Genomic DNA, 25827 nt, shown 5'->3' with positions numbered 1-25827 from the left:
AATTTAGATGCAATCATAAATCCGAAGCTAAATGCATTCATCAAGGAGTTTATAAAGATACAAGATAACCCCTAAAATATTCCACAACCGAACTCCCCACAAAGATATGGCGATTAAGCACAAGTTGAAAATAACTCTCCCCCATAAAATGTCATTCCCAAAGGAACAACAAAGGCGACCTTACTTTCACAAGAAAGGAATGATTTCTTTCGACATAATCAAATCACATGAAAACGTGAATTTGAATCCAAAGTATTCACTTGAATTATCCACAAAAGAATTCATGATTAATCCAATCTAAAAGCACAATTAAATTAACCACAAGAAAACCCATGATTAATTAATCGGAATTACACAATCAAATTAACCATAACATGATCAATTCAATTGGTCATGCTCGATATAAGAGAACTTACAAATCAACAACTAAAATAACCACAAGAAAATGATGAATTTAGTTGGTCATGCTCAAACATAAGGAACCTTACAGAGCAACACAGTATATGCACAAAAATGTGGATCGGAGATCGACCAATACTGCGGAATATACAAGGATTCATTCTATTTTTCATCACTATTTGCATAATGACATATAACAGACTTAATCCTTGTGAACAAAAGTTCTATACTTTCTATTATAAAACTAGTGACATAAAAGGCTTTAACTTTTGTTTGTCAAAAGTTCATTCTATCTTTTATCAATACATTCGTATCAACATAATAAAGATAAATTTTGAACAATTATGGGACAATCATAGTTCACGGACGCAAACACACATATCCCATAATAATTTGCAATATATAAAACCATAAAGATTAAAATTTCAAACATCATCTTTCAAGAAAAAACTTAGAATTTAAATCAATAAATCTAAAAACATTGAAGATGAAAAACGTTTGGAACTAGCTATGTGTAATCACAATACTGGCTATTCCAAACCCTAGTTATTCTTCCAAACCTTGGTTTATTTGCAGTTGAAGGTTTGCAAACTCGACCTTGGAATCGTCCTGAAAACGAGTTAAATCTTTAACAGATTCATTAATCCAGGAGTTGTGCTCTTTCCTTGCAAGCATCTTCTTCAGAACCAGGTCTTGAACCGAGTCACGTCCTTGAGTGTCCTCCTCCATGTTAACACACACAATCTCTTGAGATTTTGTTGAGTTCTCCATATAATTTTTGAAGGGATGGAGAAAACCAATATATATGTAAACAAGAAGAGACTTCTTGATAAGGAAACCCCATGAACTCGTGAAAAGTATAGAGGGGACACGGACGTTCGTGGACCGGTTGCAAGGAAGATGGATTAATATAAATGGAAAACACACAAATGACTCAATAATTTAAAGATAAATTCTCGAATTAGAGCCAGAGATCGATAGCAGAATCAAAAACTCAAAAAGTTAATGAAAACGCATTAAGAAAATACAACTAATCTTGAGACCTCCCACAGTCATCATCCTTGCATCTCTCAAGATATATTTAAGGATAAGATCACCTATAATTAGGTAAGAGAGTGAGACGTAATCTCACTATGAATTATGGGAGAAGAGTTGCACATATCTTTAGAGCATTTAAAATGTGTATTCCTCTCTTTCCATCGATTATAACTTATTCCAGAAGAATTTGTCATAAACCTTTTATATGTCCATCTTCTTACCAGATACATTCTTATAAGTGCAGGAACTATGGTCATTAATGGCACAAGAATTCATACCAAACAGAGGAACATGCATCCTGTAATGATTTCTGGAGTAGTGATCATCCTTATAAGAATTATGGTTTTCTGTAGGAAAGAAATTCACTGACGAGGATGTCGGACGACTTACTACATTGACAGTAGAGAGATGCAACTTACGAAGATGTGAGATTTGTTTCTTTCTAGCGAAGCAATGAAGTACATAGTGATTCTTTTTTCCACAGAAGGAACATCATCGTTGATTAGAGATCTGCCTTTCTTGACCCTTAACTCCTTCTGGCACATGCAAATTTTGCAAGTGATTCACAGAGCAAAATTCTTTGGAAGAAATTTTCTTCTCACTAGGTAAGGCTTTGTGAATATCAGAAGAAGGTGTAGAAGATGACTTACTCATCAAAACAGAGTTTTCCCTTTCCAAGGTGTTACACTGTTCTCGGGTATAACGAAGAGATGTAACAAGTTTCTCTTTTTCAACACGATAACTGTTTATTTCGGATGAATAAGCTTTGATTAGAAGTTCTTCTCTAGTTGAGTCTTCTTTAACATTATTTTCAAGTATACTAATATTTTCACGATGTAGAGTAGTTTCTTGAACCATTTTTTCGATACTATTAGAGAGAGATTCAATGAAGCAGTAGAGTTCACGTTTCCTTTTAAGAGTTTTATCAAATTCATCAACAAGCTAATTATTTTTTTCTTCAAGATTCTTGATTTTAGAAGCTTGAACATCAATGATTTAAGCATAGTTTTTTTAACGTTCTGGTGAGTTCCATTTCTGATTCTTACATGATCTCAGAAATCTTGGACGTGATTTTAAGAGATTCAATCACTAAACTCAATTGGGTTGGATCTGTTTATCTTAAACAGGGATGGTATGACTGCTTGGATCGATTAAATTGGTCTAGGTATCGATCAGAAACAAAACAGGGGAGAAAACTATTTACGGAAACATGGAAAGATTTGGTCGATGTTTTGTTGGATTTTCTCAACTATTGGATTTGGTATTAGTTGTGACAACACAACAGGATTTCTACGCATGCTAGAATTGAGAGAAAATAGGAGTTGTCGACAAGTCAGAAAAGATATTCTCGGCATTGTTTTGATTTATCTTTGGCAGTTACGTGCAATGGGATAAGGTATAATCTTCATGGATTCGTATCTTCCAGATTCGGGAAGTTCATAACCATCAAAAGACGCGTTAACTGAGGTGGAAGAGTTATTATCGTCACTTGGAAGAAAATAAAAAAAAAGATAACTCCGTAACTTTTGGTGAAAGGCATGGGAGATTTTATCGAGTATTTTTGGTCATGTTTCCTATATATAAGTTAAGAAGGAGTCATAACAGATTAATCGAGAGTTGGGGGAAGTTTAGAGAAGAACAGAGAACGAAATCAAGAGTTGCAGGAAATTGTTTATGCTGGTGCACAAAGAAGAACACGAAGAACAAAAGGCCATTGAAGACAGTCGTTTCTGGGGTCTTAAAATCAACGACAAAGCAACAGTATTTACAACAATTTTCTGTAACAGTTCCATCGTAACAGCTGTTTTGCAACACCAATACACTGTTGCAAACAGTCTGTGTTATTACTTTTCACTCTTTTAATCATCTTTTGAGCAACAAACACATATTTTGAGATCATGATTAATATGAGGAGCTAAACCCCATTGCTCAGGCGATAGAGGAAGCTATTTTCCAACAAAAAGTGGTATATTCTATTTTATCTTTTTATTTACAATAATTATATGATTATTTGCCTTGAACTATTATTGAATATGATTTTTATTTGAGTGATTGTGATCTATTTTGATGGAGTATGCTTAGTTTTAAGACTTTTGATGCTTCATACTTGGTATTTACAATTACTACTTTTGAAAATCTACTTGTTGCAATATTTTAGAATCAAATTAAACAAGAAAATTGCATAAATATAAGTATTGGTTTAATCACTTTGAACTTGGAAAATAGTGGAATCTTAGCCTCAGTGTTTCTTTTAGTATTGATATCATTTTTGATTGAGTTTGCTATAATTTTTAATGAGTTTTCTATTTTAAATATTAGAATTGAAGTCTAATTAATATCCTTCACAAGTCTGAGAATCGAACCACTTTTACCACTATCTATAAATTACATCAATTTTTGGCGCCGCCGACGCGGACTTGTTTTTAGGGTTTTAGATTTATTTTATTTTTATTTATTTTATTTATTTTTTATTATTTTTGTCCTTTTTATGTTTTTGGGTATTTATCTTGTGTCTACAGGTTCTGGATCATAAAGAAAATTGAGACAAGGAGTTTGGTGATTTCATAAAGATTGGAGCTAAAGATTAAAGCAAAAAGAACAGAAAAGAAGACAATTTTATTTTAGACAATTTTAGTTTAGGGTTTATTTATTTTATTTAAAAAAAAAAAACTGTATTAGGGTTTATTATTTTTGTAATTTTTCTTTATTTTTTTGGAATTTTGGACTTTTGGACTTTGGGACATTATTTTTTCTATTACCCTGCGGAAGGATACTTTAAATATAAATTGTTTGCAGAGAAGGAGGACAATTACGATATTGTCTCTGCACCTTGGGTTCGTACAGTAGACATCTGGGTCAGTGGACCGAGTCGACTACAACCGATTCATCCCCCGTCTGGAACAGGAGGTAAGATTCTAAACACTCGTGAATCCCCTGTCAGCGAGTTACTGTACTCCTTCGTATGCATATATGTTGAGGACTGAATACAGATATTTATTTTTCTAATAAAGGGAAAGTCCTGGCCATACAAGATAAGGGTTCGGATTTCATCACCGTTCTCTTCTTGCCCGCTTTAGGAACACGTAACCTACGCGAACCTAAGCCTAAAGTTTTGACTAGAACGAGACCGATAGGGTAACGAGCTTAACAGGAAAGTCATTCGAAAAATATTGGTTACTCTTTTAAGCATACTTCGAAGTTCTTGACGGTTTCTGTAAGTTGAATGCGTGACTGCGCCTCCTTGTAATACCGGTGAGGCCTTGGGTATCAAAGCTCCACCGAGCTTCCCTCGCCTCTATTCAACTTACGTTAACTCGGATTGATTCCAGAGGGGTTTGCTTAAATTGTAACGAATTCCCGTTCGAAGGATTAGAAGCTGGTCTAGAAACAATCTAAGTGGAGCCATCATGTTTTTGTTTGCTAGAAATCAATAGGTTTGATTTGGTTGAGTCGGCCTTGATCTGTGTTTGCTTACCCTTCCAATTTAGAAAATTCTATTGTATGCCTGAACGTAAAAGAGACGCACTAGGTAGATTTGTTAAAGAGAAACCTAGTAGTTCGAAGCGTCTCGATTACCTTAATCTAGAAAGTCCGACTTTTGAAGAGTCTGTTTTTGAACGTCCTTTGACTGAGGAGAGAATCCTGTTGCTCGATAGCGCCAGAAATGGCAACTTTGAAAGCTTTGTTGAATCCAACTAGGACTACCCGTCCTTCGTGTATTAAGTTAGCTGAAACGGAGGCACCCTATGAACTGAAACCTGGGACCTTACAGATGCTCCCAATCTTTTTAGGGAAAGAAAATGAAAACCCTTATTACCATGTTAGGGATTTTGAGGAAATTTGTAGTACTCTAAGAATTAGAGGCTTAGATGATGATGCTTTGAAACTTAGGTTATTCCCATTTTCCCTGAAAGATAAGGCCAAGTCGTGGCTGTATAGTTTGGACTCCGAGTCAATTGAGACATATGAACAACTTACATCTGCCTTTTTCAATAAGTTTTTCCCTAGGCACAAAACATCGTCTATTAGGACGCAAATATGCACATTTTCACAACAAGAGGGAGAATCTTTATATAGGTATTTGGAAAGGTTCAATGATTTATTATCCCAGTGTCCTCATCATGGTTTAGAAAAGGTTAGGCTAGTTCAGATCCTTTATGAGGGTTTAGATTATTCCACAACGACCATGGTTGAGTCTCTATGCACTGGTGGATTTGAAAACCAAACTGTTGATGCGGCGATGGAATTTTTTAATGAAATCGCCGAAAAAACCCAGCAATGGGAAAATAGTAGGGCACCCCAGAAAAAATTCTTTTAAGTAGAGGAAACGTTAATAGGGTAGAAGGAGGCTATGAATCAGATGCCAAAATTGCTGCTATAGCAAAAAGGTTAGAAGCCTTAGAAGTGGGCCAGACTAGTGGTAGAGTGGAGCCTTTTTGGGAAGGCCAGAATATTGAAGAGCAGCCAATGCTCTTTATAATAACACTAGATTTGATAACCGTCAAAAGATTGACCCATATTCAGAAACCTATAATCCTGGTTGGAGAAACCATCCGAACCTTTCGTGGTCTAAGGGCCAAAGTCAAGGTCAGTTTAGTAATTCTAATGCTCCCCCAGGTTTTGGCTATACTAAGAATCCTTCAGGACTAGCTCAGTTTCAGAATCAGTCAGATAAGAAAATCCTAAGTTTAGAGGAATCTCTCGCCTTGTTAACTCAGCAAACTGCAAAATTCAGTTATCCGTAGAACAGAGTCTACAAGCTAGTAACATAGGACAAGAAAATAGTCAGGCTATTTCCGAGTTAAAAACCCAGGTTGGTCTGATAAGTGATTCTTTGAGAGAAAAAGGTAAGTTTCCTAGTCAAACACAACCCAACCCTAGAGGAGTTCATGAATTAGGTGCAAAACCATCGAATCAATTGAATGTTGTTAGAACCCTTAGAAGTGGTAGAGTTGTAGACAATAAGGTAACCATGCCCGATAGTGAACATACTGTAGTTCACCCCTCAGGATCTCACCTCTCAGGACCAGTAGCTGAAGAGACTGATAAAGTTTCTGATGATGTGAATTCGGTTCCTGAAAGGTCTGATTTTAGGCCTAGAGCCCCATTTCCTCAGCTATTAGTACCAACAAAGAAGGAATCGAACTTTAATGACATAGTGGAGGTTTTTAAGCAAGTTACCATAAACCTTCCCTTATTAGATGCAATTAGGAAAATTCCTGCTTATGCCAAGTTCCTTAAGGATATGTGTACGCGCGAAAGCAAAACTTAGCGTCCATAAGAAAGCCTTTTTAGCTAGTCACGTAAGTTCAATCATTCAGAACACCACAACTCCAAAGTACAAAGACCCAGGTTCTCCTACCATTGCTTGCACAATAGGTAACTTCCGGGTAGAAAAAGCTTTACTTGACTTAGGAGCCAGTGTGAACTTACTGCCATTCCATGTATACTTACAGCTAGGACTTGGTGAAATGAAACCTACTCAGATGACACTGCAGTTAGCTGATAGGTCTGTTAAAATCCCTCGAGGTGTTATCGAGGATGTTCTTATTGAGGTCGACAAGTTTATTTATCCAGTGGATTTCGTGGTCCTAGATACCCAACCTGTCCCTGACCCAGAGAACCAGATACCTGTGATTTTAGGTCGCCCATTTTTAGCTACGTCTAATGCGATCATTAACTGTCGAAATGGTGTGATGAGTTTATCTTTTGGTAATATGACTATGGAGATGAACATTTTTAATGTCAGTAAGCAACCTCATGAGCTAGATGACACATGTGTTGAGGAGGTGAACATGATAGAAGCCTTAGTTCAGGAGTCATTACCAAACATCTTGTCTGAAGACCCATTAGAAAGTTGTCTATCCCATTTTGGTTTAGATTTTGACGACGATAGCACTATTGAACAGGTGAATGCTCTATTAGATTCCCCTGTGTTAGACACTGATAGATGGAAAGCTAGGTTCGAACCGTTACCAGTTTCTGAGACTACCCTAATTCCTTCTTTAGAAGAGCCCCCAAAGTTGGACCTTAAACCACTACCCGATACTCTAAAGTATGTGTTTTTAGGCCCATCTGAGACTTTACCTGTGATTGTAGCTTCCGATTTGGATAGTGATCAGGAAAGTAGGCTAGTAAATGTACTTCAAGACAATAAGGAAGCTTTAGGGTGGACTATAGCAGACATTAAGGGTATAAGTCCTACTGTGTGTATGCATCAGATTCATTTAGAGGAAGACTCCAAACCTTCTAGGGAGATGCAACGTCGACTGAAGCCTAACATTAAAGAGGTATTTTGAAAAGAGGTGCTTAAGTTGTTAGATGCGGGTATTATTTACCCAATTTCAGATAGTTAGTGGGTCAGCCCTGTTCAAGTTGTCCCCAAGAAATCAGGTATCACTGTAGTCCAGAATGATAATAATGAATTAATCCCAACCCGAGTGACCACGGGATGGCATGTGTGTATTGACTATAGTAAATTGAACAAGGTCACAAGGAAGGATCACTTTCCCCTTCCTTTTATCGACCAAATGCTAGAGCGATTAGCTGGACATAGTCATTATTGCTTCTTAGATGGCTACTCCGGTTATAATCAGATCGTTATTGCCCCATAAGACCACGAGAAAACCACTTTTACCTGTCCCTTTGGTACCTTTGCGTATAGACGCATGCCTTTCGGGCTATGTAATGCCCCTGTAACTTTTCAGCGTTGTATGATGAGCATATTTTCTGATATGGTAGAACGGTTCTTAGATGTCTTTATGGATGATTTTTCAGTGTTTGGTTCATATTTCGATGAGTGCTTGCATCATTTGACATTAGTGTTGACTAGGTGTAAGGAAAAAAAAATTAGTGCTTAATTGGGAAAAATGTCATTTCATGGTTAAATCAGGAATTGTGTTAGGGAAGATCGTCTCTTCAAAGGGTATAGAGGTAGACAAAGCCAAAGTTGACCTTATTAAGACTTTACAGGTCCCAAAAACCGTAAAAGATATTAGTTCATTCCTAGGGAATGCAGGTTTTTACCGTCAATTCATTAAGGGTTTTAGCTTGATTTCTAGACCTCTTTGCAATTTGATTACAAAAGATGTTAAGTTTGTCTTTGATGATGCTTGTTTAGAGGCTTTTGAGAAGCTTAAAACTTTACTCACTACTGCCCCGATAGTCCAGGCACCTAACTGGAACCTACCCTTTAAGATTATGTGTGATTCTTCAGATTATGCTATAGGCGTCGTTTTAGGACAACGAGAAAACAAATTACTTCATGTGATTTATTATGCTATCAAAACTCTGAATGATGCCCAAATGAACTACACCACTACCGAGAAGGAACTTTTAGCCATAGTGTTTGCCTTGGATAAGTTTAGGTCCTACATATTAGGTTCTAAGATCATAATCTATATAGATCATGCTGCTTTGAAATACCTTTTATCTAAGAAGGGTACCAAACCTAGATTGATTAGATGGATCCTATTGTTACAGGAATTTTCCCCAGACATTAGAGACAAAAAGGGTGCAGAAAATGTAGTAGCAGACCACTTGTCTAGGCTAGTTGTTAGTTCCCCTAGTGACTCCCTTCCTCTAAGGGATAGCTTTCCTGATGAAGAATTGTTCTCTGTTTTCCAATCACCTTGGTATGCAAATATAGTGAATTATCTTGTTACTGGTTGAACCCCTCAACATTGGGGTAAGAAAGATCGTTCTAGGTTTTTAGCCGAGGTTAAGCATTTCTTTTGGGGCTATCCTTATCTGTTTAGTATTGTCCGGACCAGATTATTAGGAGATGTGTATCTGAGAGTGACCAGTCTAGTATTATCTCCTTTTGTCATGAACATGCATGTGGGGGTCGTTTTAGTGCTAAGAAGACTGCTTCTAAGATTTTGCAGTGTGGATTTTACTGTCCTTTGTTGTTTAAAGATTCTCATAGTCATTGTGTTTCTTGTGAGCGTTGCCAGAAGTTAGGAACCATTTCCCGTAGAAATATGATGCCTTTGAACCCTATTTTAGTGATTGAGGTCTTTGATGTGTGGGGCATTGATTTTATGGGTCCATTTCCTATTTCGTTTGGTTATCTTTACATACTTGTCGCTGTAGACTATGTGTCTAAGTGGGTTGAGGTAGTTCCGTGTAAAACGAATGACCACAGGGTCGTAGTCCAGTTTTTGAAAGAGAATATACTTACACGTTTTGGTACGCCGCGAGCTATAATTAGTGATGGAGGTTCACACTTTTGTAATAGACCGTTTGCTCTTTTAATGAAACAATACGGTATTACCCATAGAGCAGCAACCCCATATCACCCTCAGACTAGTGGTCAGGTAGAGGTTTCCAATAGGGAAATTAAACGTATTCTAGAGAAAACAGTTAATCTAAATAGGAAATACTGGTCGTCGAGGCTTATGGATTCCTTATGGGCTTACCGTACTGCATTTAAGACACCCATTGGAATGTCACCTTATCGTTTAGTATTTGGCAAGGAATCTCATCTGCCTGTTGAGTTAGAGCATCAAGCCTATTGGGATATTAAGAACTTAAACTTTTCACTTGACAAGGCAGGAGCTCAAAGAAAGCTCCAACTCAATGAGTTGGACGAGATTCGTAGAGATGCATACGATAGTGCTAAAGAGTATAAAAAAAATGAAACTTGTGCATGATAGGAATATTTTACGAAAGTCATTTTCTCCAGGTCAAAAAGTTCTTACGTATGACACTCGTTTGCATCTATTCCCCGGGAAGTTGCGCTCTCGGTGGACCGGTCCTTTTGTGGTCCGTACTGTTTTTCCTCATGACGCTGTTGAGATTGAGACACCAGATGGTAGTAGTTCTTCGAAGGTTAACGGTCAGCGGTTGAAGCCCTTTTTAGAGCCTTTTCCTATATGTGATGTTGAGGAGGTCCCTCTGGAGGACCCTGTTTACCTTGATTGACCATCGAGGAGCCTCTGGAGGACCCTGTTTACCTTGATTGACCACCAGATGGTAGTACTTCTCTCTTTACTATTTCCTCATGTTACTTATATTTTTGGTACTGTTCTTTGATTAGAAACATTGAGGACAATGCTAGATTTAAGTTTGGGGGTGGGGTAGAACTTTTTGTTACCTTTTCGTTGCAATAAATAAACTCCAGAGCCTAGAAATTTATCCCTATTAAGGATGGCACTAACCAATCTAAGTGGATGGAAGCATTTTGGTTGTAGGAGTTGAGGAACCAATCTGACTAGATGGCAACATCTAAAGAGTCTATTCATAAAAGCACATAGCTCAGGTGTTAGAAATAACATGATAGTTTCACCATATCTCGTTGAGTCCTTTTCCCTTCTGTTTTTATTTTGTTTTGTTTTTAAACTATGTTTCTCTAAGTTATTAGGTGGGGCTCACGATTCAAGTTATTACCAATGCTAGGGTGAATTAGAGTGATTGAGATACCAAAAAAAAAAGAAGAGAAATTGAGACCAGATCATCAGACCAACTGGAATAAAGTCGACCACTGGAACCCTTGTATATGTCAGTGTGTTGACCTAGAGTTAGGATTATCAATCACTGGTTCCCTTGTATATGCCAGTGTGTTGATATTAGTCAGACTAGTATCTCAGTCTATTAGGATAGGTTCATTTTGGCGGAGGCCTTCAGACAGATATGAGAAACATCGTTCACCTAGTAAACAACAAAACCATCTATGTTTTTCTCTATACCTGATGAGTGCCAAATAATGTATATATTTATCCCTTTTTGTTGGCATTTAACTCATCTTTTGCGCATTAATTCTACATTTTATCCCATATTCTGCATTTTCATTGTTTTCAAGAATAAATATTTTTCTTACTTAATTTTGCATTTTTAGGTAATAAATAAAGTCTGGATAACTTGCGGAGCGGAAAAGAGTTGAAGAGTAGTGAAAAGCCGGAAGAAATTACGCAAGGAAGCCGCAAAGAATGGTGCGCATAAGCCCAAAAGACTAGAAATGGGCTCAAGAAGGAAGAATTGCTCTTAAAGAAGATGTGGGCTTGGCATACCCAAGACCCAAAACCCTTACCCAAACCCATTTTCTATAACCAAAACCGCCTCCATTCTCAGCCGTCAGATTGGATCCAACTCATCATCCTACGGTCGCTCATTCATAGATCATCAAAATCTGAAGTCTCTGCCAAACACCACAGCGCCTAAATTCCAAGCCTTCAGATTAGATTGTAGTTGAATCCAACAATCGCTCCTATGCATGTGCATCAAATCCCGATGGTTTCGCTAAACACTACAACACCTAACCTAATCTCGCACCGTAGACTTCGTTGTATTTTACATCCTACGGTCGCTACAAGCTGCTTCTTTCTTAGCCGTCCGATCCACCTACCATCTCCATATCCAGCGGCTTCAGCTCGTGGTACACACATCTTGATACACCCGCCTAACACACTAATACTCGAACCCTATGACCTAGCCAAACAGATCCCTACCCTAACCCATATCGACCTCCACCTTCTTCTTCCTCTCCCCCTCTCTGCAACAGAACCACCATACCCTGCCGTACCACCACCTATTCCACTTCCACAACCACCACTACCTACACCAACTACCACCAACTCCACCATCTCCATCATTACCCGACACGACCCATCCCCCTAATTCGAAGTGCTTTAACCTCTCTCACCAACTGACCTAGGTGAGGGTTGATAAAACACCTCAAATTAGGGAGCAATTGTAGCGATTGGGAGCAGGAGAAGAACCGAGAGAGACAGAGAAGACATGGGGCGACGTCAATTCAAAGTTTTGGTGAGTAAATTTCGGAAATTGAAAACCCTAATTTCAATTCTAGGGTTTCGGAAAAATTGGGTATTTGGTGATATAAATAGGGGGTGATGTAGAGCAGAGAGAAGGTATTCTTGGGCTAGCCAAGATTCCCCCAAATTTGGGTTAGTGTATGTTTAATTTTAATTTTCAATTTCAACTTCAAATCAATTTAAATCTTTAGGGTTATGTTTAATTTGTTCTCAATTCTGTTATTTTGTGCTGTTTAATTCTTGTTGTTATATTTCTGTTTAATATTTGCTGTTTTTATAATTCCATGACCTGTTTAATTTCTGAATACCATGTCCTGTTACTTGATGTTTAATGCTTATTGTTCCTATTCTTCTTATGTTTTGCTCACTGTAATTCCTGTTCTTGTTCTGTTTAAGTGTCCAGTTTAGTGTTCTGTTTAGGGTTCATGTTTAGGTTAATATTGTTCATTGTTCCTGTTTGTCCCCTGTTAATGATAATCCTGTTAGTGTTAATTCTGTTTAATGTTAATGTTAGTTTAAATGCTCAAATGTTAAGTTTGTTCATTTTGAAGTGATGGAATGTTAGGCTAGAAGCCTTGAAGCATTGGATTGATTGAGCAGTGGGGAGAAACTAGTGCTCACTAGTGACTGTGAGCAAACTGGTTCTCTTCCCACTCTAGTTGTATGCTTAGGCTCTCTTGTTTTGTCAACTGTTAGCTTCCCAAATGTTAGGATTAGTCTACTGTTGTGTGTCAATGCTAGGTTAGAGCCTTAGAGCATTGAATTGATTGAGCAGTGGGGAGAAACTAGTGCTCACTAGTGACTGTGAGCAAACTAGTTCTCTTCCCACTCTAGTTGTATGCCTAGGCTCCCAACTTTGCCTTTCATTTTTTGTATCTTGTTCTTTCTTCACTCTTTGCCTTAGGCTAGCTGCCTTTGTGCCTTGTTCTCCCACTGCCCTTGGCTTGTAGCCTTGGTTTGCAACTATCTCTGTTTTGTTATTACTTGGCTTGCACTATCACATTAGCACTATGTCACCATTCATTGTAAATGCCACCTTAGTTTCATAATTGTTTTTGGCCTTTGTAAATACTCCAGCTGCATTGTCACTTCTCTACTGTCATTGCCATTACCACATTGTAAATATGCAACACCATTGCCACTGTCACTGTAACCTTACTTTGTACATAAGCACTGCAGCCTTGCCCTATGCTTCATGGTTTCTTTATGTCATTGTCTTGGCTTGGTTCCTTATTCTCCCATGTTAACTCACTGCATTGTTGCACTACCTTGACCCTGTTTTGCCCTGTCTCAGCTTGGTCCTAGAGCTAGCTATCTTGACTTAGCCTTTATGCTAGTCTTCCTTGGCCAGTGTCATGGCCTAGAGCCTTATCTTGGTCTGACAGCTGCATTGCTTCCCTTCCACTGCTGCTGCTGCTGCTACCTCAACCAGCTTTGCTACTGCAGCTGTCTGCTTCCACTCCTGCTGTCTGCTGTTTCTCCAGCTCTTGCCTTGGCCACTGTCCTGCTGCCCAAGGCCCAGCCACAGTTTAGGTTAAGGCTCAAATCCCAGTTCAGTCTTGGATTAATCTAGAAGCCCAATTCAGTCAACTGTGGGCTTAATCCAAAAGCCTAAACTCAAAAGCCCAAGACCAAATCAATTGAGTCCATTCCATTGCACTTCAAAGGTCAAGCCTAGTGCACTTCAAGACCAACTGAGCCCAAGCTCAGTTCACTTCATTATCAAACAAGCTTATAACCCAAAGGTAACCTAAAGCCCAATAGCCAACTAGAGCCCAAAATAGCTAGAAAACTCCAAAACACACCCAGTCTCTGTGGATCGACCCGTACTTGCACGAGCTACAACCGACGACCGTGCACTTGCGGTATTACTGTAGGCCCGCGTTTTTATTGCGCTTAATTTTACACACATCTCCGGGCCCACCAATACCCATCTTCTTGATCTATCCATGTGATTAGTTTCGACTCCGGATATTGATGTCCATAGTGCAACTCTCTGAGTAGATCTCTGTCACTTATATATGAATTTTAGTATGCTTGAGTGCAAACTCGTGTACAACAATTGGAATTTCGCATCAGGGTACTTCCTCCTGTAGTCAATAAGTATGCCAACCAAGGAGATTCTTTAGTGCCTTACAAGGTTCTGCGTAGATAGCTAGGGTCTGGAGTATAAAGGTTTTGTGGGTATACCTCTGGTAAGCCCTCCGGAGACAACACTCCGCCACTAGAGAAAACTAGGGGTTTAAAGGCTTATTGCATATGCTAAATGCAATCGACGATGCCTGCGACAATGAGTTAGGATTTTATTTCTACTTTATTTTTGCTCGAGGACTAGCAAATAATAGGTTTGGGGGTATTTGATAGACACATTTTTGTGTCTGATTTGTCTCGATTCTATATATTGTTTGTACTTATTATGGTGTTTTATTTATTTGTAGGTATTTTTGGCCAATAAACATTTTTGGAAAAAATTGGCTCGAAAAGTTGTCGGAAAGCACCCTGAGGACAGTTGTTATTCGGACCCCCGGTTTGGATAAGGAGCACCCCCATGACACCCCTTAAGGCATCTGCTAAAGGCACCCCTACTCTGGATAGGGGGGCCCCTTTACCTTCACGATTTGAATTCTCAAATTTGGTGGGAAATTGTTGCAAATGAAGAACAGATTTGGGTTTAGATTTTGGACGTGATTTTAAGAGATTCAATCACTAAACTTGATTGGGTTGGACCTGTTTATCTTAAACAGGGATGGTATGACTGCTTGGATCGACTAAATTAGGCTAGGTATCGATCAGAAACAAAACATGGGAGAAAACTATTTACGGAAACATGGAAAGATTTGGTCGAAGTTTTGTTGTATTTTCTCAACTGTTGGATATGGTATTAGTTGTAACAACACAACAGGATTTCTACGCGTGCTAGAATTGAGAGAAAATAGGAGTTGTCGACAAGTCAGGAAAGATATTCTCGGCATTGTTTTGATTTATCTTTGGAAGTTACGTGCAATGGGAGAAGGTATAATCTTCATGGATTCGTATCTTCCAGATTTAGGAAGTTGATAACCATCAAAAGATGCGTTAACTGAGGTGACATAGTTATTATTACTTTTCACTCTTTTAATCATCTTTTGAGCAACAAACACATATTTTGAGATCATGATTAATATGAGGAGCTAAACCCCATTGCTGAGGCGATAGAGGAAGCTATTTTTCCAAAAAAAAATGGTATATTCTATTTTATCTTTTTATTTACAATAATTATATGATTATTTGCCTTGAACTATTATTGAATATGATTTTTATTTGAGTGATTGTGATCTACTTTGATGGAGTATGCTTAGTTTTAAGACTTTTGATGCTTCATACTTGGTATTTACAATTACTACTTTTGAAAATCTACTTGTTGCAATATTTTAGAATCAAATTAAACGAGAAAATTGCATAAATATAAGTATTGGTGTAATCATTTTGAACTTGGAAAATAGTGGAATCTTAGCCTCAGTGTTTCTTTTAGTATTGATATCATCTTTGATTGAGTTTGCTATAATTTTTAGTGAGTTTTCTATTTTAAATATTAGAATTTAAGTCTAATTAATATCCTTCACAAGTCTGAGAATCGAACCACTTTTACCACTATCTATAAATTACATCAATATCACACTGATTCAAGGTACAGTTGTGCTCCTTACGTCTATTATCCCAGCAGGATACTATGCACTTGATTCCCTTAGATGATCTCACCCACAACCAAGAGTTGCTACGACCCAAAGTCGAAGACTTGATAAACAAATCTGTCTCCCACAGAAATACCCAAGAGTTTTTGTTCCGTCTTTTGATAAATCAAGGTGAATATGAACCAATTGATAAACCAGACTTATATTCCCGAAGAATAGCCTAGTATTATCACCTCAAAATAATATAAATCGTATGATGGCGAAACTAGATATTGTGGAATCACATGAGACGAAGTGTTTGTGATTACTTTTGTATCTTGCCTATCGTAGAAATAAATCTCAATCCAATTGTACAATTATACTCGTACGATAAAAACAACAAGATCAGATCACACAACTACAAGAGAAGTAGTATGGGTCTGGCTTCACAATCCCAATAAAGTCTTCAAGTCGTTAACCTACAAGGTTTAGGAAAACCTAAGGTTAAAGGAGAATCGACTCAAGCTATACAACTATTATCACACAGGAGGTGTGGGTATTAGGTTTCCCAGTTGTTAGAGTTCTCCTTTATATAGTTTTCAAATCAGGGTTTGCAATCCGAGTTACCTTGGTAACAAAGAATTCAATAATCACCTTTAGATGAAAAACCTGATTCAACCAAGCTAATATCTTTCAACCGTTAGATCGAACTTATCTTGTTACACACAAATGAAATGTACCCTCATTTTGGTTTATGTAACCGTACCCAAACGTGTACACTCATGTTGGCTCAACAATGGTCAACCGAAGTTAGCCATAAGGTTACTCTCATATCAACCTTATTCATCTTATCCATAACTAGTTCAAATGAAACTATAGTTAAATAGTTATTCAATTGTATAGAAGACACAATTTAAACCAAATCGGTTTGATTCACTTGAACCAATCATGAACATTATAGCCACGGTTTGCAAGATTGCATTCCTTAATATTTAAATGTTTAAGTCCATGAACAGACCGATTTGACAAAATAACCAGCTTAAGTATGCGTACGGGAATGCATACTTAAGCAACCGGATTTGAGTTTGTTAAGTTTCCAAACTCAGCGGAAATTCTCGATTCAAAAACTTCCGCCAGTATGCATACTTAAGGTAACTACTTTAGGAGGTTATAATTCCCAAACTCAGCAGATATTTTCGGTATGAAAACTTCCTCTAGTATGCGTATGGGTATGCATATTTAAGGTGACTAGTTTAGGAGTTTGTAATTCCTAAACACGACAGATATTTTCGGTTTGAAAATTTCTACCAGTATGCGTACGGGTACACATACTTATGTTGTCTCCTTCACCAATTTCGTATACACATATGCATACACTTGGTTCCTGGTTTATGGATTTATACATTAATGTGCGAACACACTATATATGCTTATATCCAAGGATTATTATATCATCAACTCTTAATTTTAATCATTGAAACTTTCTTAGATGACGTTATATAGTTGTTATTCACAAACCATTTTTCGTCAAAACGATTTTCAGTTATTGAAATTATCATAATGAAACATTCCAAGGAAACACCAAATGATTGTATCACACAAACCATGTTAGATATAACTCGGCAATTTTCATATGATCTTATTCGGACTTTCGTCACGAATGTAAGATGAACATGGCTAAAGCGAAAGCTTGCCAACATATATTTCGAGAAATATATAAGCGAGATAAACTCAGCTCGAAATCTCAAATGTGTATAATAGAAAACTATATCGCAACAAGACCTATGTCTCAGTATAGGATATAGAGTAGAAATAGATTTTCCAAGTGATAGATGAGTTTAAGTCTCCACATATTGGCCATTGGGTTGGAGTATGTAATGACGTATGTGTACTAAAAAAGATAAACTATAATAGTTACATGAAAGGGCGAGAGGATAATCAGTCATTGGGTTGGAGTAAGGAGTATAGGGATGACAAAAGCAGATTATTGGCCATTGCAAAGAATGATGGTGTTTTAAGTTACATTGATAACTATCTCAACATCTGTGACACTAAACCCTCTACTTCGAAAAGGCTTGTGGATTTTGAGGGACTAATTCATGTAGTGCTTCCTCACAAGAAGTCCTTAGTTTCGTTGAAAGGTTTAGGGGAAGAAGATACAAAGATAATGGAATCAGTTGAAATTGAGTAAAGAGAAAGCCATGATTAGCCTTTCATCCCCCAGTTGTTGGAGTGTGAGGTGTTGAATACCTATTATAAGCTGGTCAGGTATTCTTCATTGAGTTTCACTTTTGAAATTGGATAACAATTAATATTTATGTGAACCCCTATGCTATTGACATTGTCGTAGTGACATCAATTCGTCTATATGGGAGTGTTTTTCACTTTCTTATTTTAGGTTAAGTTACCTTGCTTGTTAACTCTGCATTTTGTTAGTGACTTGATCTTATATGAAATGCATTATACGATGTGTACTTTTGTGACTTATAGTTAGAAGGTAAACCACATACCTGGATGAAGTTCTGAAGTGCCAACTGATAAGCAGAACCTTTGTCAGAAGAAAATAATTTACCAAGAATCACCTTTTGAACCGAAATCATTTGGCTCTGAGATGCTAGATAACAATAGTTACGGGTATCCTCCATAGTGTAAATGCCAAGGCCATCTTCCTTGATGGGGAGAGTAGCGATTCGCTGTTGCAAAGGCCTAAAACCTGGCTCATCACCAGTGATCATAAGTCTCAAATACTGAAATAAATGATCATCAAACAGCTCAGTGGCATGTTGCAAAGCTGCAGGGTTGGTAGTGCGCATAAAAAATACAGTCTGAACATACCGGTGCAATTGTGAAGTAATAGCATCTCACTCTGAGGGTCCTTTAGTTTCTTGATAGCATACATTAGCTGGATAATCTTGTGGACTCTAGCCAACGCCATATCACTAATAAATTTAAAATCTCCGAGTGGGTCCCCTTGTTGAACACCAAGTGCCGAGGACATAATATATTGATCATAATAAAGTCTATCAGGCCTACTATAACAAAACTCCCCCCAACGTGAAATACCTGGACAATTGAGCCGAACTTCCTTGATGAGTTGAGACCAACTGACCATATTGAACGCGTTGGAAAAGTCAACAAGCAGCATTGACGTATTGGTGGACTGACCTTTCAACTCCAACAAGCTATTTACAGCGTGTAAAATACTCTCACCTCCAACAGGTACGCCAACCCAAAATTGGTGGTCCCTAAGGTAAGAAGTCATAGCCTTGTCAACGGAGAAAGCGGCTATTTTAGAGACCAATCTGCGGCAAATGGTACGAACAACTATGGGTCTAAGATCACCACCCTGCTTCAATAACGGTGTTAGGGGTGCGCTTTCTACGAACTCACCTAAACCGCTGGGAAATTTTCCTGCCAGCCATAAATTGCCAACCCCAGTAATTGAATCCACTAACTCGTCCGAAACTGCTGATGCCGCACCACTCAATGCATCTAATAAATGTTGCGCACGCAAACCATCTCGACCACAAGAAGTTCCTTTGGGGAAACTCTTGATGGCGCCAAGGACAACTTTCGAATCAACCACAATTGAATCAACACCAACCGATTTCGACGGAATAAAAGGGGGTGGAGCTGCTGGATGTTTCATTTGCAATTCAGCAAAAGTGGACTTGTTGCGAGGGGTAACTCCACCGTAATATAACACCGTATCGCTGCTGAAAAATGTCTGAAACTAATCTTATTTCGACACGCATTCAAGTTGGCACTGTCCTGCTTTTTCTTTAAAGGTTGTTTGCGCGGCAAAGAAACAGATCGTTGAATCAAACCACGGACCAAAATTGAGCAACCAGAACTGTCCCTCCAATCCACAAGAGCCTGATTAATAGCCTTCATTTGTAACTTCCTTCTCGTGCCACACTTCTCTTCGGCTGAACACTTAGGCCTATACACCTGTAAAGTGCCAATGGGGAGAAGAAGTAACCTTACCCAGGAAGAAATATTATCAGGCCTGGACAACACGGCATCAAGGCAGAACTTGAGAGTGCGCGAGAAAGCCAGTTTACATTGGTGAGGGATACAAGAGATAGTCGAGACCTGTCTCTGAAATGCCAAATTTAGCAGGTCCAAAGAAAGAACAACCTCACCTGCAACATCTTCACTCGCTGTAGAAGCATCAGGCGCGGCAGCAACAGCTGCAGGCGTAGAACTAGCAGCAAACGTGACAGAAGCAGCAACAGGTTTGAGTAAACCATGTATAAGATCATTAGTTGTTCCATTTGCAGGTCCGACAATCACTTTTCCATGAACAACTCCCCCCTTAACTTTGCAAGGCAATCCCCAAGCATGCAAATGCATGCATTTGCCGCACAACCACATACGAAGACGACGAAGAACATCTTCCTAGGCCTGGTAAACCAATGAATTCGTAGAGATTAACTCCCTGCAGATAACCTTGTTCTCCTCGTTGAAGAGATGCTTGTCCTGCAAATGCCGAAGAAGCGATCCCTTAACATACCCTCTACCGTTGACACCATCCCAGCAGTCATCAAACCTCTTAAAGGGGCAACGACAGTAACCTCCATTACCAGCAGAAGAGGAAGAAGACGACGAAGGAGTAGCTACCAAACCCAGAGGCGAGACATCAAATAGACCATTCTGCAATCGAGAGGAAGAAACCCTTGTCGTTCTGGTGTTTCTAGGCATGACGAAAAAAAAAACCCTAATTTGAAAAGAAATAAACCCTACGAAGATGAAAAACTGGAACTAAAACTGAAAACAAACAAACAAAAATCGAAGGGGAAAACAAAAGCCAAGACGAAAAAGAAAACCAAAAGGAAATCATGAAATCCAGAACAACGTGGATGATTCCGATGAAGGAATCTTGTTTTCAGTCGCCATACACTTTGCCGGAGCCATAATAGATGATAATATTTGGAAAAATCAAGAATCTTTATTATGAATTTTAATATTTTTAAATATATAAAGTGGGTCTACTTTTAGATTTTATTTATTATAAAAGTGAAAAAAAATAACAGAGCGAGTATTTCATCCTCGCTTTTCTATTTTTTCTGGCGAGGTTTGCATCCTCGCCCATTTCTAAATCTCCATACACATCCCTGCTTTCGAGCAGAGAACGATAATTATTTTTATTCTTTTCGATTTTAGACCACGGTTTGAGTCGCCATCATCCCAATTTGTCCGGTAGACTCGGCCTAAGAGGAGAATCACTTTCTACATTGATCAATCAATGGTGGCCGTAAGATGACTTGAAGACTAGTTTTACTCCAAAATCACGTAATTTACCCAACCATTAGTAAAGTTGCTGTAATCTGATACGGGGAATGTTCTATTCCTATATCCCAACAAATGAAGCCCTACAGAAAAGCCCATTTTACCTTTACTCTTCCTCACTTTCATGGTTTCAATCTCTATTTCGTATGAACCCTAGATTTCCTGATCCTTATTTCTTCAACTACAAGGGTTCCATCGTTCATTCATGGAGTATTTCAACCTTCCAGAAGATATCACATTAGACATTTTGAGTCGTTTGCCCACAGAATCAGTTTTGGAGTGTAAATTAGTTTGCAAAGCTTGGAAAAATCTTATTTCTCATCCCCATCATTCTCAAAGATGCATCTACATCATCTTACTCATCATGATTCTGGTAAGTTAGGTTTCATTGCTAAAACTATGGTTGGGAATTTTGAACAATTTCAGTATTTTGAATATAATGAGAATCATGAGTCAACACCCATTGAGAGAATTAGAAGGGTTAAATTCACTCCTCCGTTTAGGTATGCCAGCATTCTTGGTTCCTGTAATGGATTGTTATGTTTTACTCAACCCCCTATATTTCTTAGAAGAGGACCAACTTTTCAATCTGTTTGTATTTGTAACCCCTTGCCAAAGAGTATATCATGCTTCCAGAAATTAAGTCAGATTGTTTCGATACTGATGAGTGTGTTTATTGGGCAAGTGGATTTGGTTATGTTTCTTCAACAAATGAGTACAAAGTTCTAGGAATATGTATGTGGAGGGAGCTCCATTTTGTAGAAGTCCATATATACACCCTTGGCAGCGGCAATGGATGGAGAAATGTTGGAAAGTTCAATGTTGGACTCAGGAAGCTTTGGAGAGAAGGTGTATTTGCCAATGGAGCTCTTTATTGGATGGGGATGGATTTGGAAATAATCGTGACCTTTGATTTGGCTGAGGAAAAGTTTTGTGAACATCTTTCACCACCTACTTTGCCACCAGACAATGATTGGCTTAAGAATAGAATAGGAGTTTTGGATGGGCTACTGTTTTTTTGCTATTGATCTTGTTGTTCAAGGAGGTGTATGTAATGATGTATGTGTACTAAAAAAGATGAACGATAATAATGACATTAAAGGGCGAGAGAATAATCAGTCATTAGGTTGGAGTAAGGAGTATAGGGTTGACAAAAGCAGATTATTGGCCATTGCAAAGAATGATGGTGTTTTAAGTTACATTAATAACTATCTCAGCATCTATGACACTGAAGCTTCTACTTCGAAAAGGCTTGTGGATTTTGAGGGACTAATTCATGTAGTGCTGCCTCACAAGAACTCCTTAGTTTCGTTGAAAGGTTTAGGGGAAGAAGATACAAAGATAATGGAATCAGTTGAAATTGAGTAAAGAGAAAGCCATGATTTGCCTTTCATGCCCCAGTTGTTGGAGTGTGAGTTGCTGAATACCTATTATAAGCTTGTCAGGTATTCTTCATTGAGTTTCACTTTTGAAATTGGATAACAATTAATATTTATGTGAACCCCTATGCTATTGACATTGTCGTAGTGACATCGCTTTCTTATTTTAGGTTAAGTTACCTTGCTTGTTAACTCTGCATTTTGTTAGTGACTTGATCTTATCTGAAATGCATTATACGATGTGTACTTTTGTGACTTTTTTTTTTTTTTTGAATGGGAGTTGAATAAGTAAATGCAGGCAGGCATAATTGGTTGAAGTGAGAGCTTTGCAGTATTACAAGGAGATGTTTTCCTGTTAACAATATTTTATTGATAATTTTAGGAATCCAATTTATGTCTAGTGTTCACTGTAATAATGCATGTTTTGTTACTTATACTTTTACGGAAAATGTTAGTTAGAGTAGTAAGGCGCACTAAAGCTTGTCTTCGTTCCTCACTGAATTATACAAGAACACTAGAGTCAACTAGGCAGAGTTCTCTGCGACGGCTAACATCAATTAGCAAGGTATCTTGCGGACTACTACCAAGATTTCAGAACGATGATTTTGTTTGCAGACTGTTTCGAAAGGTATCTTGCGCGCTTCATGGATACTTCCACAGTTGAATCAATTTTCAAATTGCTTAACTTTGATTCATTTAGATCCCAATTTGTATCGTTGGCCACCACTAGCTCAGCTGCATTTGCTATTTCTTTAAAAAATACTAGCTTAGTTGATCTTACTAGTTCCTCCATAAATTCATCCAAGAAGTGAAATATGACTCACTTGAACCCCATTTCCACTTTTATTTTCCACATGATATCCTTTGTCTATATGCCTAAGCTATTAGGCTGACAATTGGAGAGGTAGCATTTGTTCAAGAAATCCTTGTAGCTATAAATAGAGATTTAATATGGTGAGAATTGAGATTTCTTCTTAGCATCCGCCTCCCGTAAATTCATCTTGTACGGTTTACCAAGATTTGAATTCATAAATTTTGATCATTTGATTAAACAAGTGACGACAGGTACTAGCTAATGTATTATTAATTGATAAAATGGAGTCATTACCTGGCTAGCTGTAGGAGTAGCTACTGCATTGATGGATTATAATACACTGCTCTTGTAGTTCCACTTCGAGAAATATTCATGAACGTTGAGAAATTATCATGAACAAGAGGTATTATTTACTCCCTGGTCTTCAAGTTGCATGGAACTCTTGAATGGTTTTAGCTCCTGGTGAATGGTATTTAGACAATAGTTATGATGCTCAAGGCTGATGTCTAATGATAGCCTTGTTGCTCTTGGTGAATCACGAGCTAGTGTTTGGTGTCAGTGAGTGGAACCACAAGATGCGACAGGTGACTCAGGTGGTCTCATAGAAATGAATGCATCACTCCTACTCCCTACTCCTACCAGAGTCACAAGTCCTCACACTCTGTCATTGATCCTACTCAACCGCCTGTCCTTTTTTCATGTAATAATATTTTGTTAGTAGAAGAAAATAAATTTTTTTAGCACCTACAGTCGTAACTTAAGGTTTCTATAAACGAGGATTTCATAAAGTTCATTACAGCTGGATATATTTCAACATATGCTTCATGCCAAACTTATTCCTTTGACTGAAAGTATTTGAGTTTCGATCTTTTCTGAAGTTGCTATCCAGTGTTGTTCCTTCGTTAGGAAAAATAGCTATTTATGTTCATGGTCGTATTTCTGAAGTATGGTAAGGCAGTTGCTGCTCACTGCTTATGGAGCAGTTATTGGGTTGAGAATTTGTGTTGCATATCTGTAAGAAATTGATTGGCTCTCTGGGAGCGTTCACCACTATTTTATTCCATTAAAACATTATTTCGTGGGATCATTCCATAATCTTCTTTAGGCTCAGAATTTACTGTGTTCATTAGTCGTGCTTTGCGAAAGTTGACCCAGTTAAATTTGCACCTGCATTCTGATTTCTAGGTTGCGCAGCTTTTAAGACCAGCATACTGCATCTTTGTGTTGACATGAATAATTTTATTCCAATTGCTTGTCCCTTGTCTGCTCAAACTGCGAGATGTCATTCCTTCATGATCCTGAGCTGATTTGTTTCAGTTCTATCTGCACTGTACAGGTACAGCTCTTTATATTATACTTGGTGTATTGGTTTAATATTGCAAGATCTGCTAGGTGATACAGGCAGATTTGGAACAAACCCTACCCCAAGTCTAGGTACTGTCGTGGTGTATCTGACCCAAAGATTAGAATTTATGATGTTGGGATGAAAAGAAAAGGAGTTGACGAGTTGCCTTTCTATGTCCAGCGAGGCTCTGAAGGCTGCCCGTGTTGCCTGCAACGAGTAAATGATCAAGTTTGCGGAGAAGGATGCTTTCCATTTGAGAGTCAGGTTACACTTGCGTATTAACAATATGCTTTCATGTGCTGGAGCTGATGACTCCAGACTGGTATTAGAGGAGCATTTGGTAAACCCCTCGGTATCTGTGCCAGAGCTAGCATTGTTCAGGTCCTATAATCTGTTCGTTGTGCCCTTCGTCGTTCCAAGTTCAATTTCCCTGGATATCAAAACATCATTGCGAGCTGGAAGTGGTATGATTTCTACTAATAATATACTCAGTTTATTAAATAAAATGTAGTATAAGACTAATTTTAGTAATTGCAATGAGCAAGTAGACATTCGTAGTGAACTAGATCTATGAACCTTACTCAGAGAATCTCCAAATTTTCGTCACTTTATAAACTGCAAGAAACCATAGTTGCAACCTTGATTGTTGGTCTAAGAAACTTTAAAATGAATTACCAGCTTTTTGGCTTTTTACCAACTTAGTCATCTATGAGTACATAACAGTGAGATGTATTCACTTTCTCATTTTGTGACTTTTAGACTACCTTCGCAGTGATAAACTTTCACCAGAACTATCTCTCCAGTTATCTGTTTTTCCTGGACATTTGTGGTAACTTTCTCTCTTTCTCCACATGAGTGAAATTTAGTTACAAAACGTTTGTGTTTTTACTTTTTAGAGTCTCTAAAATTATGTGGATGTCTAAATTTCATCTTCTTCTTCCTCTGCATGTAGGGAAGCTTGTTGAGAGGAGGAAGGGAACTTTACCTTGTTTCATGGTTGGTTCTCCCGAAGAATCGCAGTTTCTCTTGGAGCGTTTGGTGATGTACTCTCGTAGGCCTTAAAGGTTGTTTAAGTTTGCAAGTGAAATGTTCCACCTCTTTATAAACACTTTGAATAAGCTATTCACATTACTTGATA

The 25827-nt window shown here is 38.0% G+C and overlaps 1 protein-coding gene and 1 pseudogene across 2 annotated transcripts; one reads left to right on the top strand and one right to left on the bottom strand.

Annotated features, from left to right (window-relative positions):
- Positions 1–5465: 5465 nt before the first annotated feature.
- Positions 5466–5565, bottom strand: LOC113307228 (annotated as a pseudogene).
- Positions 5566–21313: 15748 nt separating this feature from the next.
- LOC113306697 lies at positions 21314–25803 on the top strand. Of its 2 annotated transcripts, XM_026555604.1 has the most exons (5): positions 21314–22596; positions 24681–24778; positions 24870–25153; positions 25462–25518; positions 25642–25803. In XM_026555604.1, the coding sequence occupies exons 3-5, from the start codon at positions 24910–24912 to the stop codon at positions 25749–25751; spliced, it is 411 nt and encodes a 136-aa protein (XP_026411389.1). In that variant the 5' UTR covers positions 21314–22596; positions 24681–24778; positions 24870–24909; the 3' UTR covers positions 25752–25803. The 2 variants fall into 2 exon arrangements, with proteins under 2 accessions (XP_026411389.1, XP_026411390.1); XM_026555605.1 differs by having other exon boundaries at positions 24681–25153; positions 25449–25518.
- Positions 25804–25827: the final 24 nt, after the last annotated feature.

The sequence above is a fragment of the Papaver somniferum genome, chromosome 8, assembly GCF_003573695.1.
Source record: "Papaver somniferum cultivar HN1 chromosome 8, ASM357369v1, whole genome shotgun sequence".
Classification (NCBI taxonomy): Eukaryota; Viridiplantae; Streptophyta; class Magnoliopsida; order Ranunculales; family Papaveraceae; genus Papaver; species Papaver somniferum.
The sequence above is the reverse complement of the archived record's forward strand: the minus strand, read 5'-3'. Positions and strand labels throughout refer to the sequence as shown.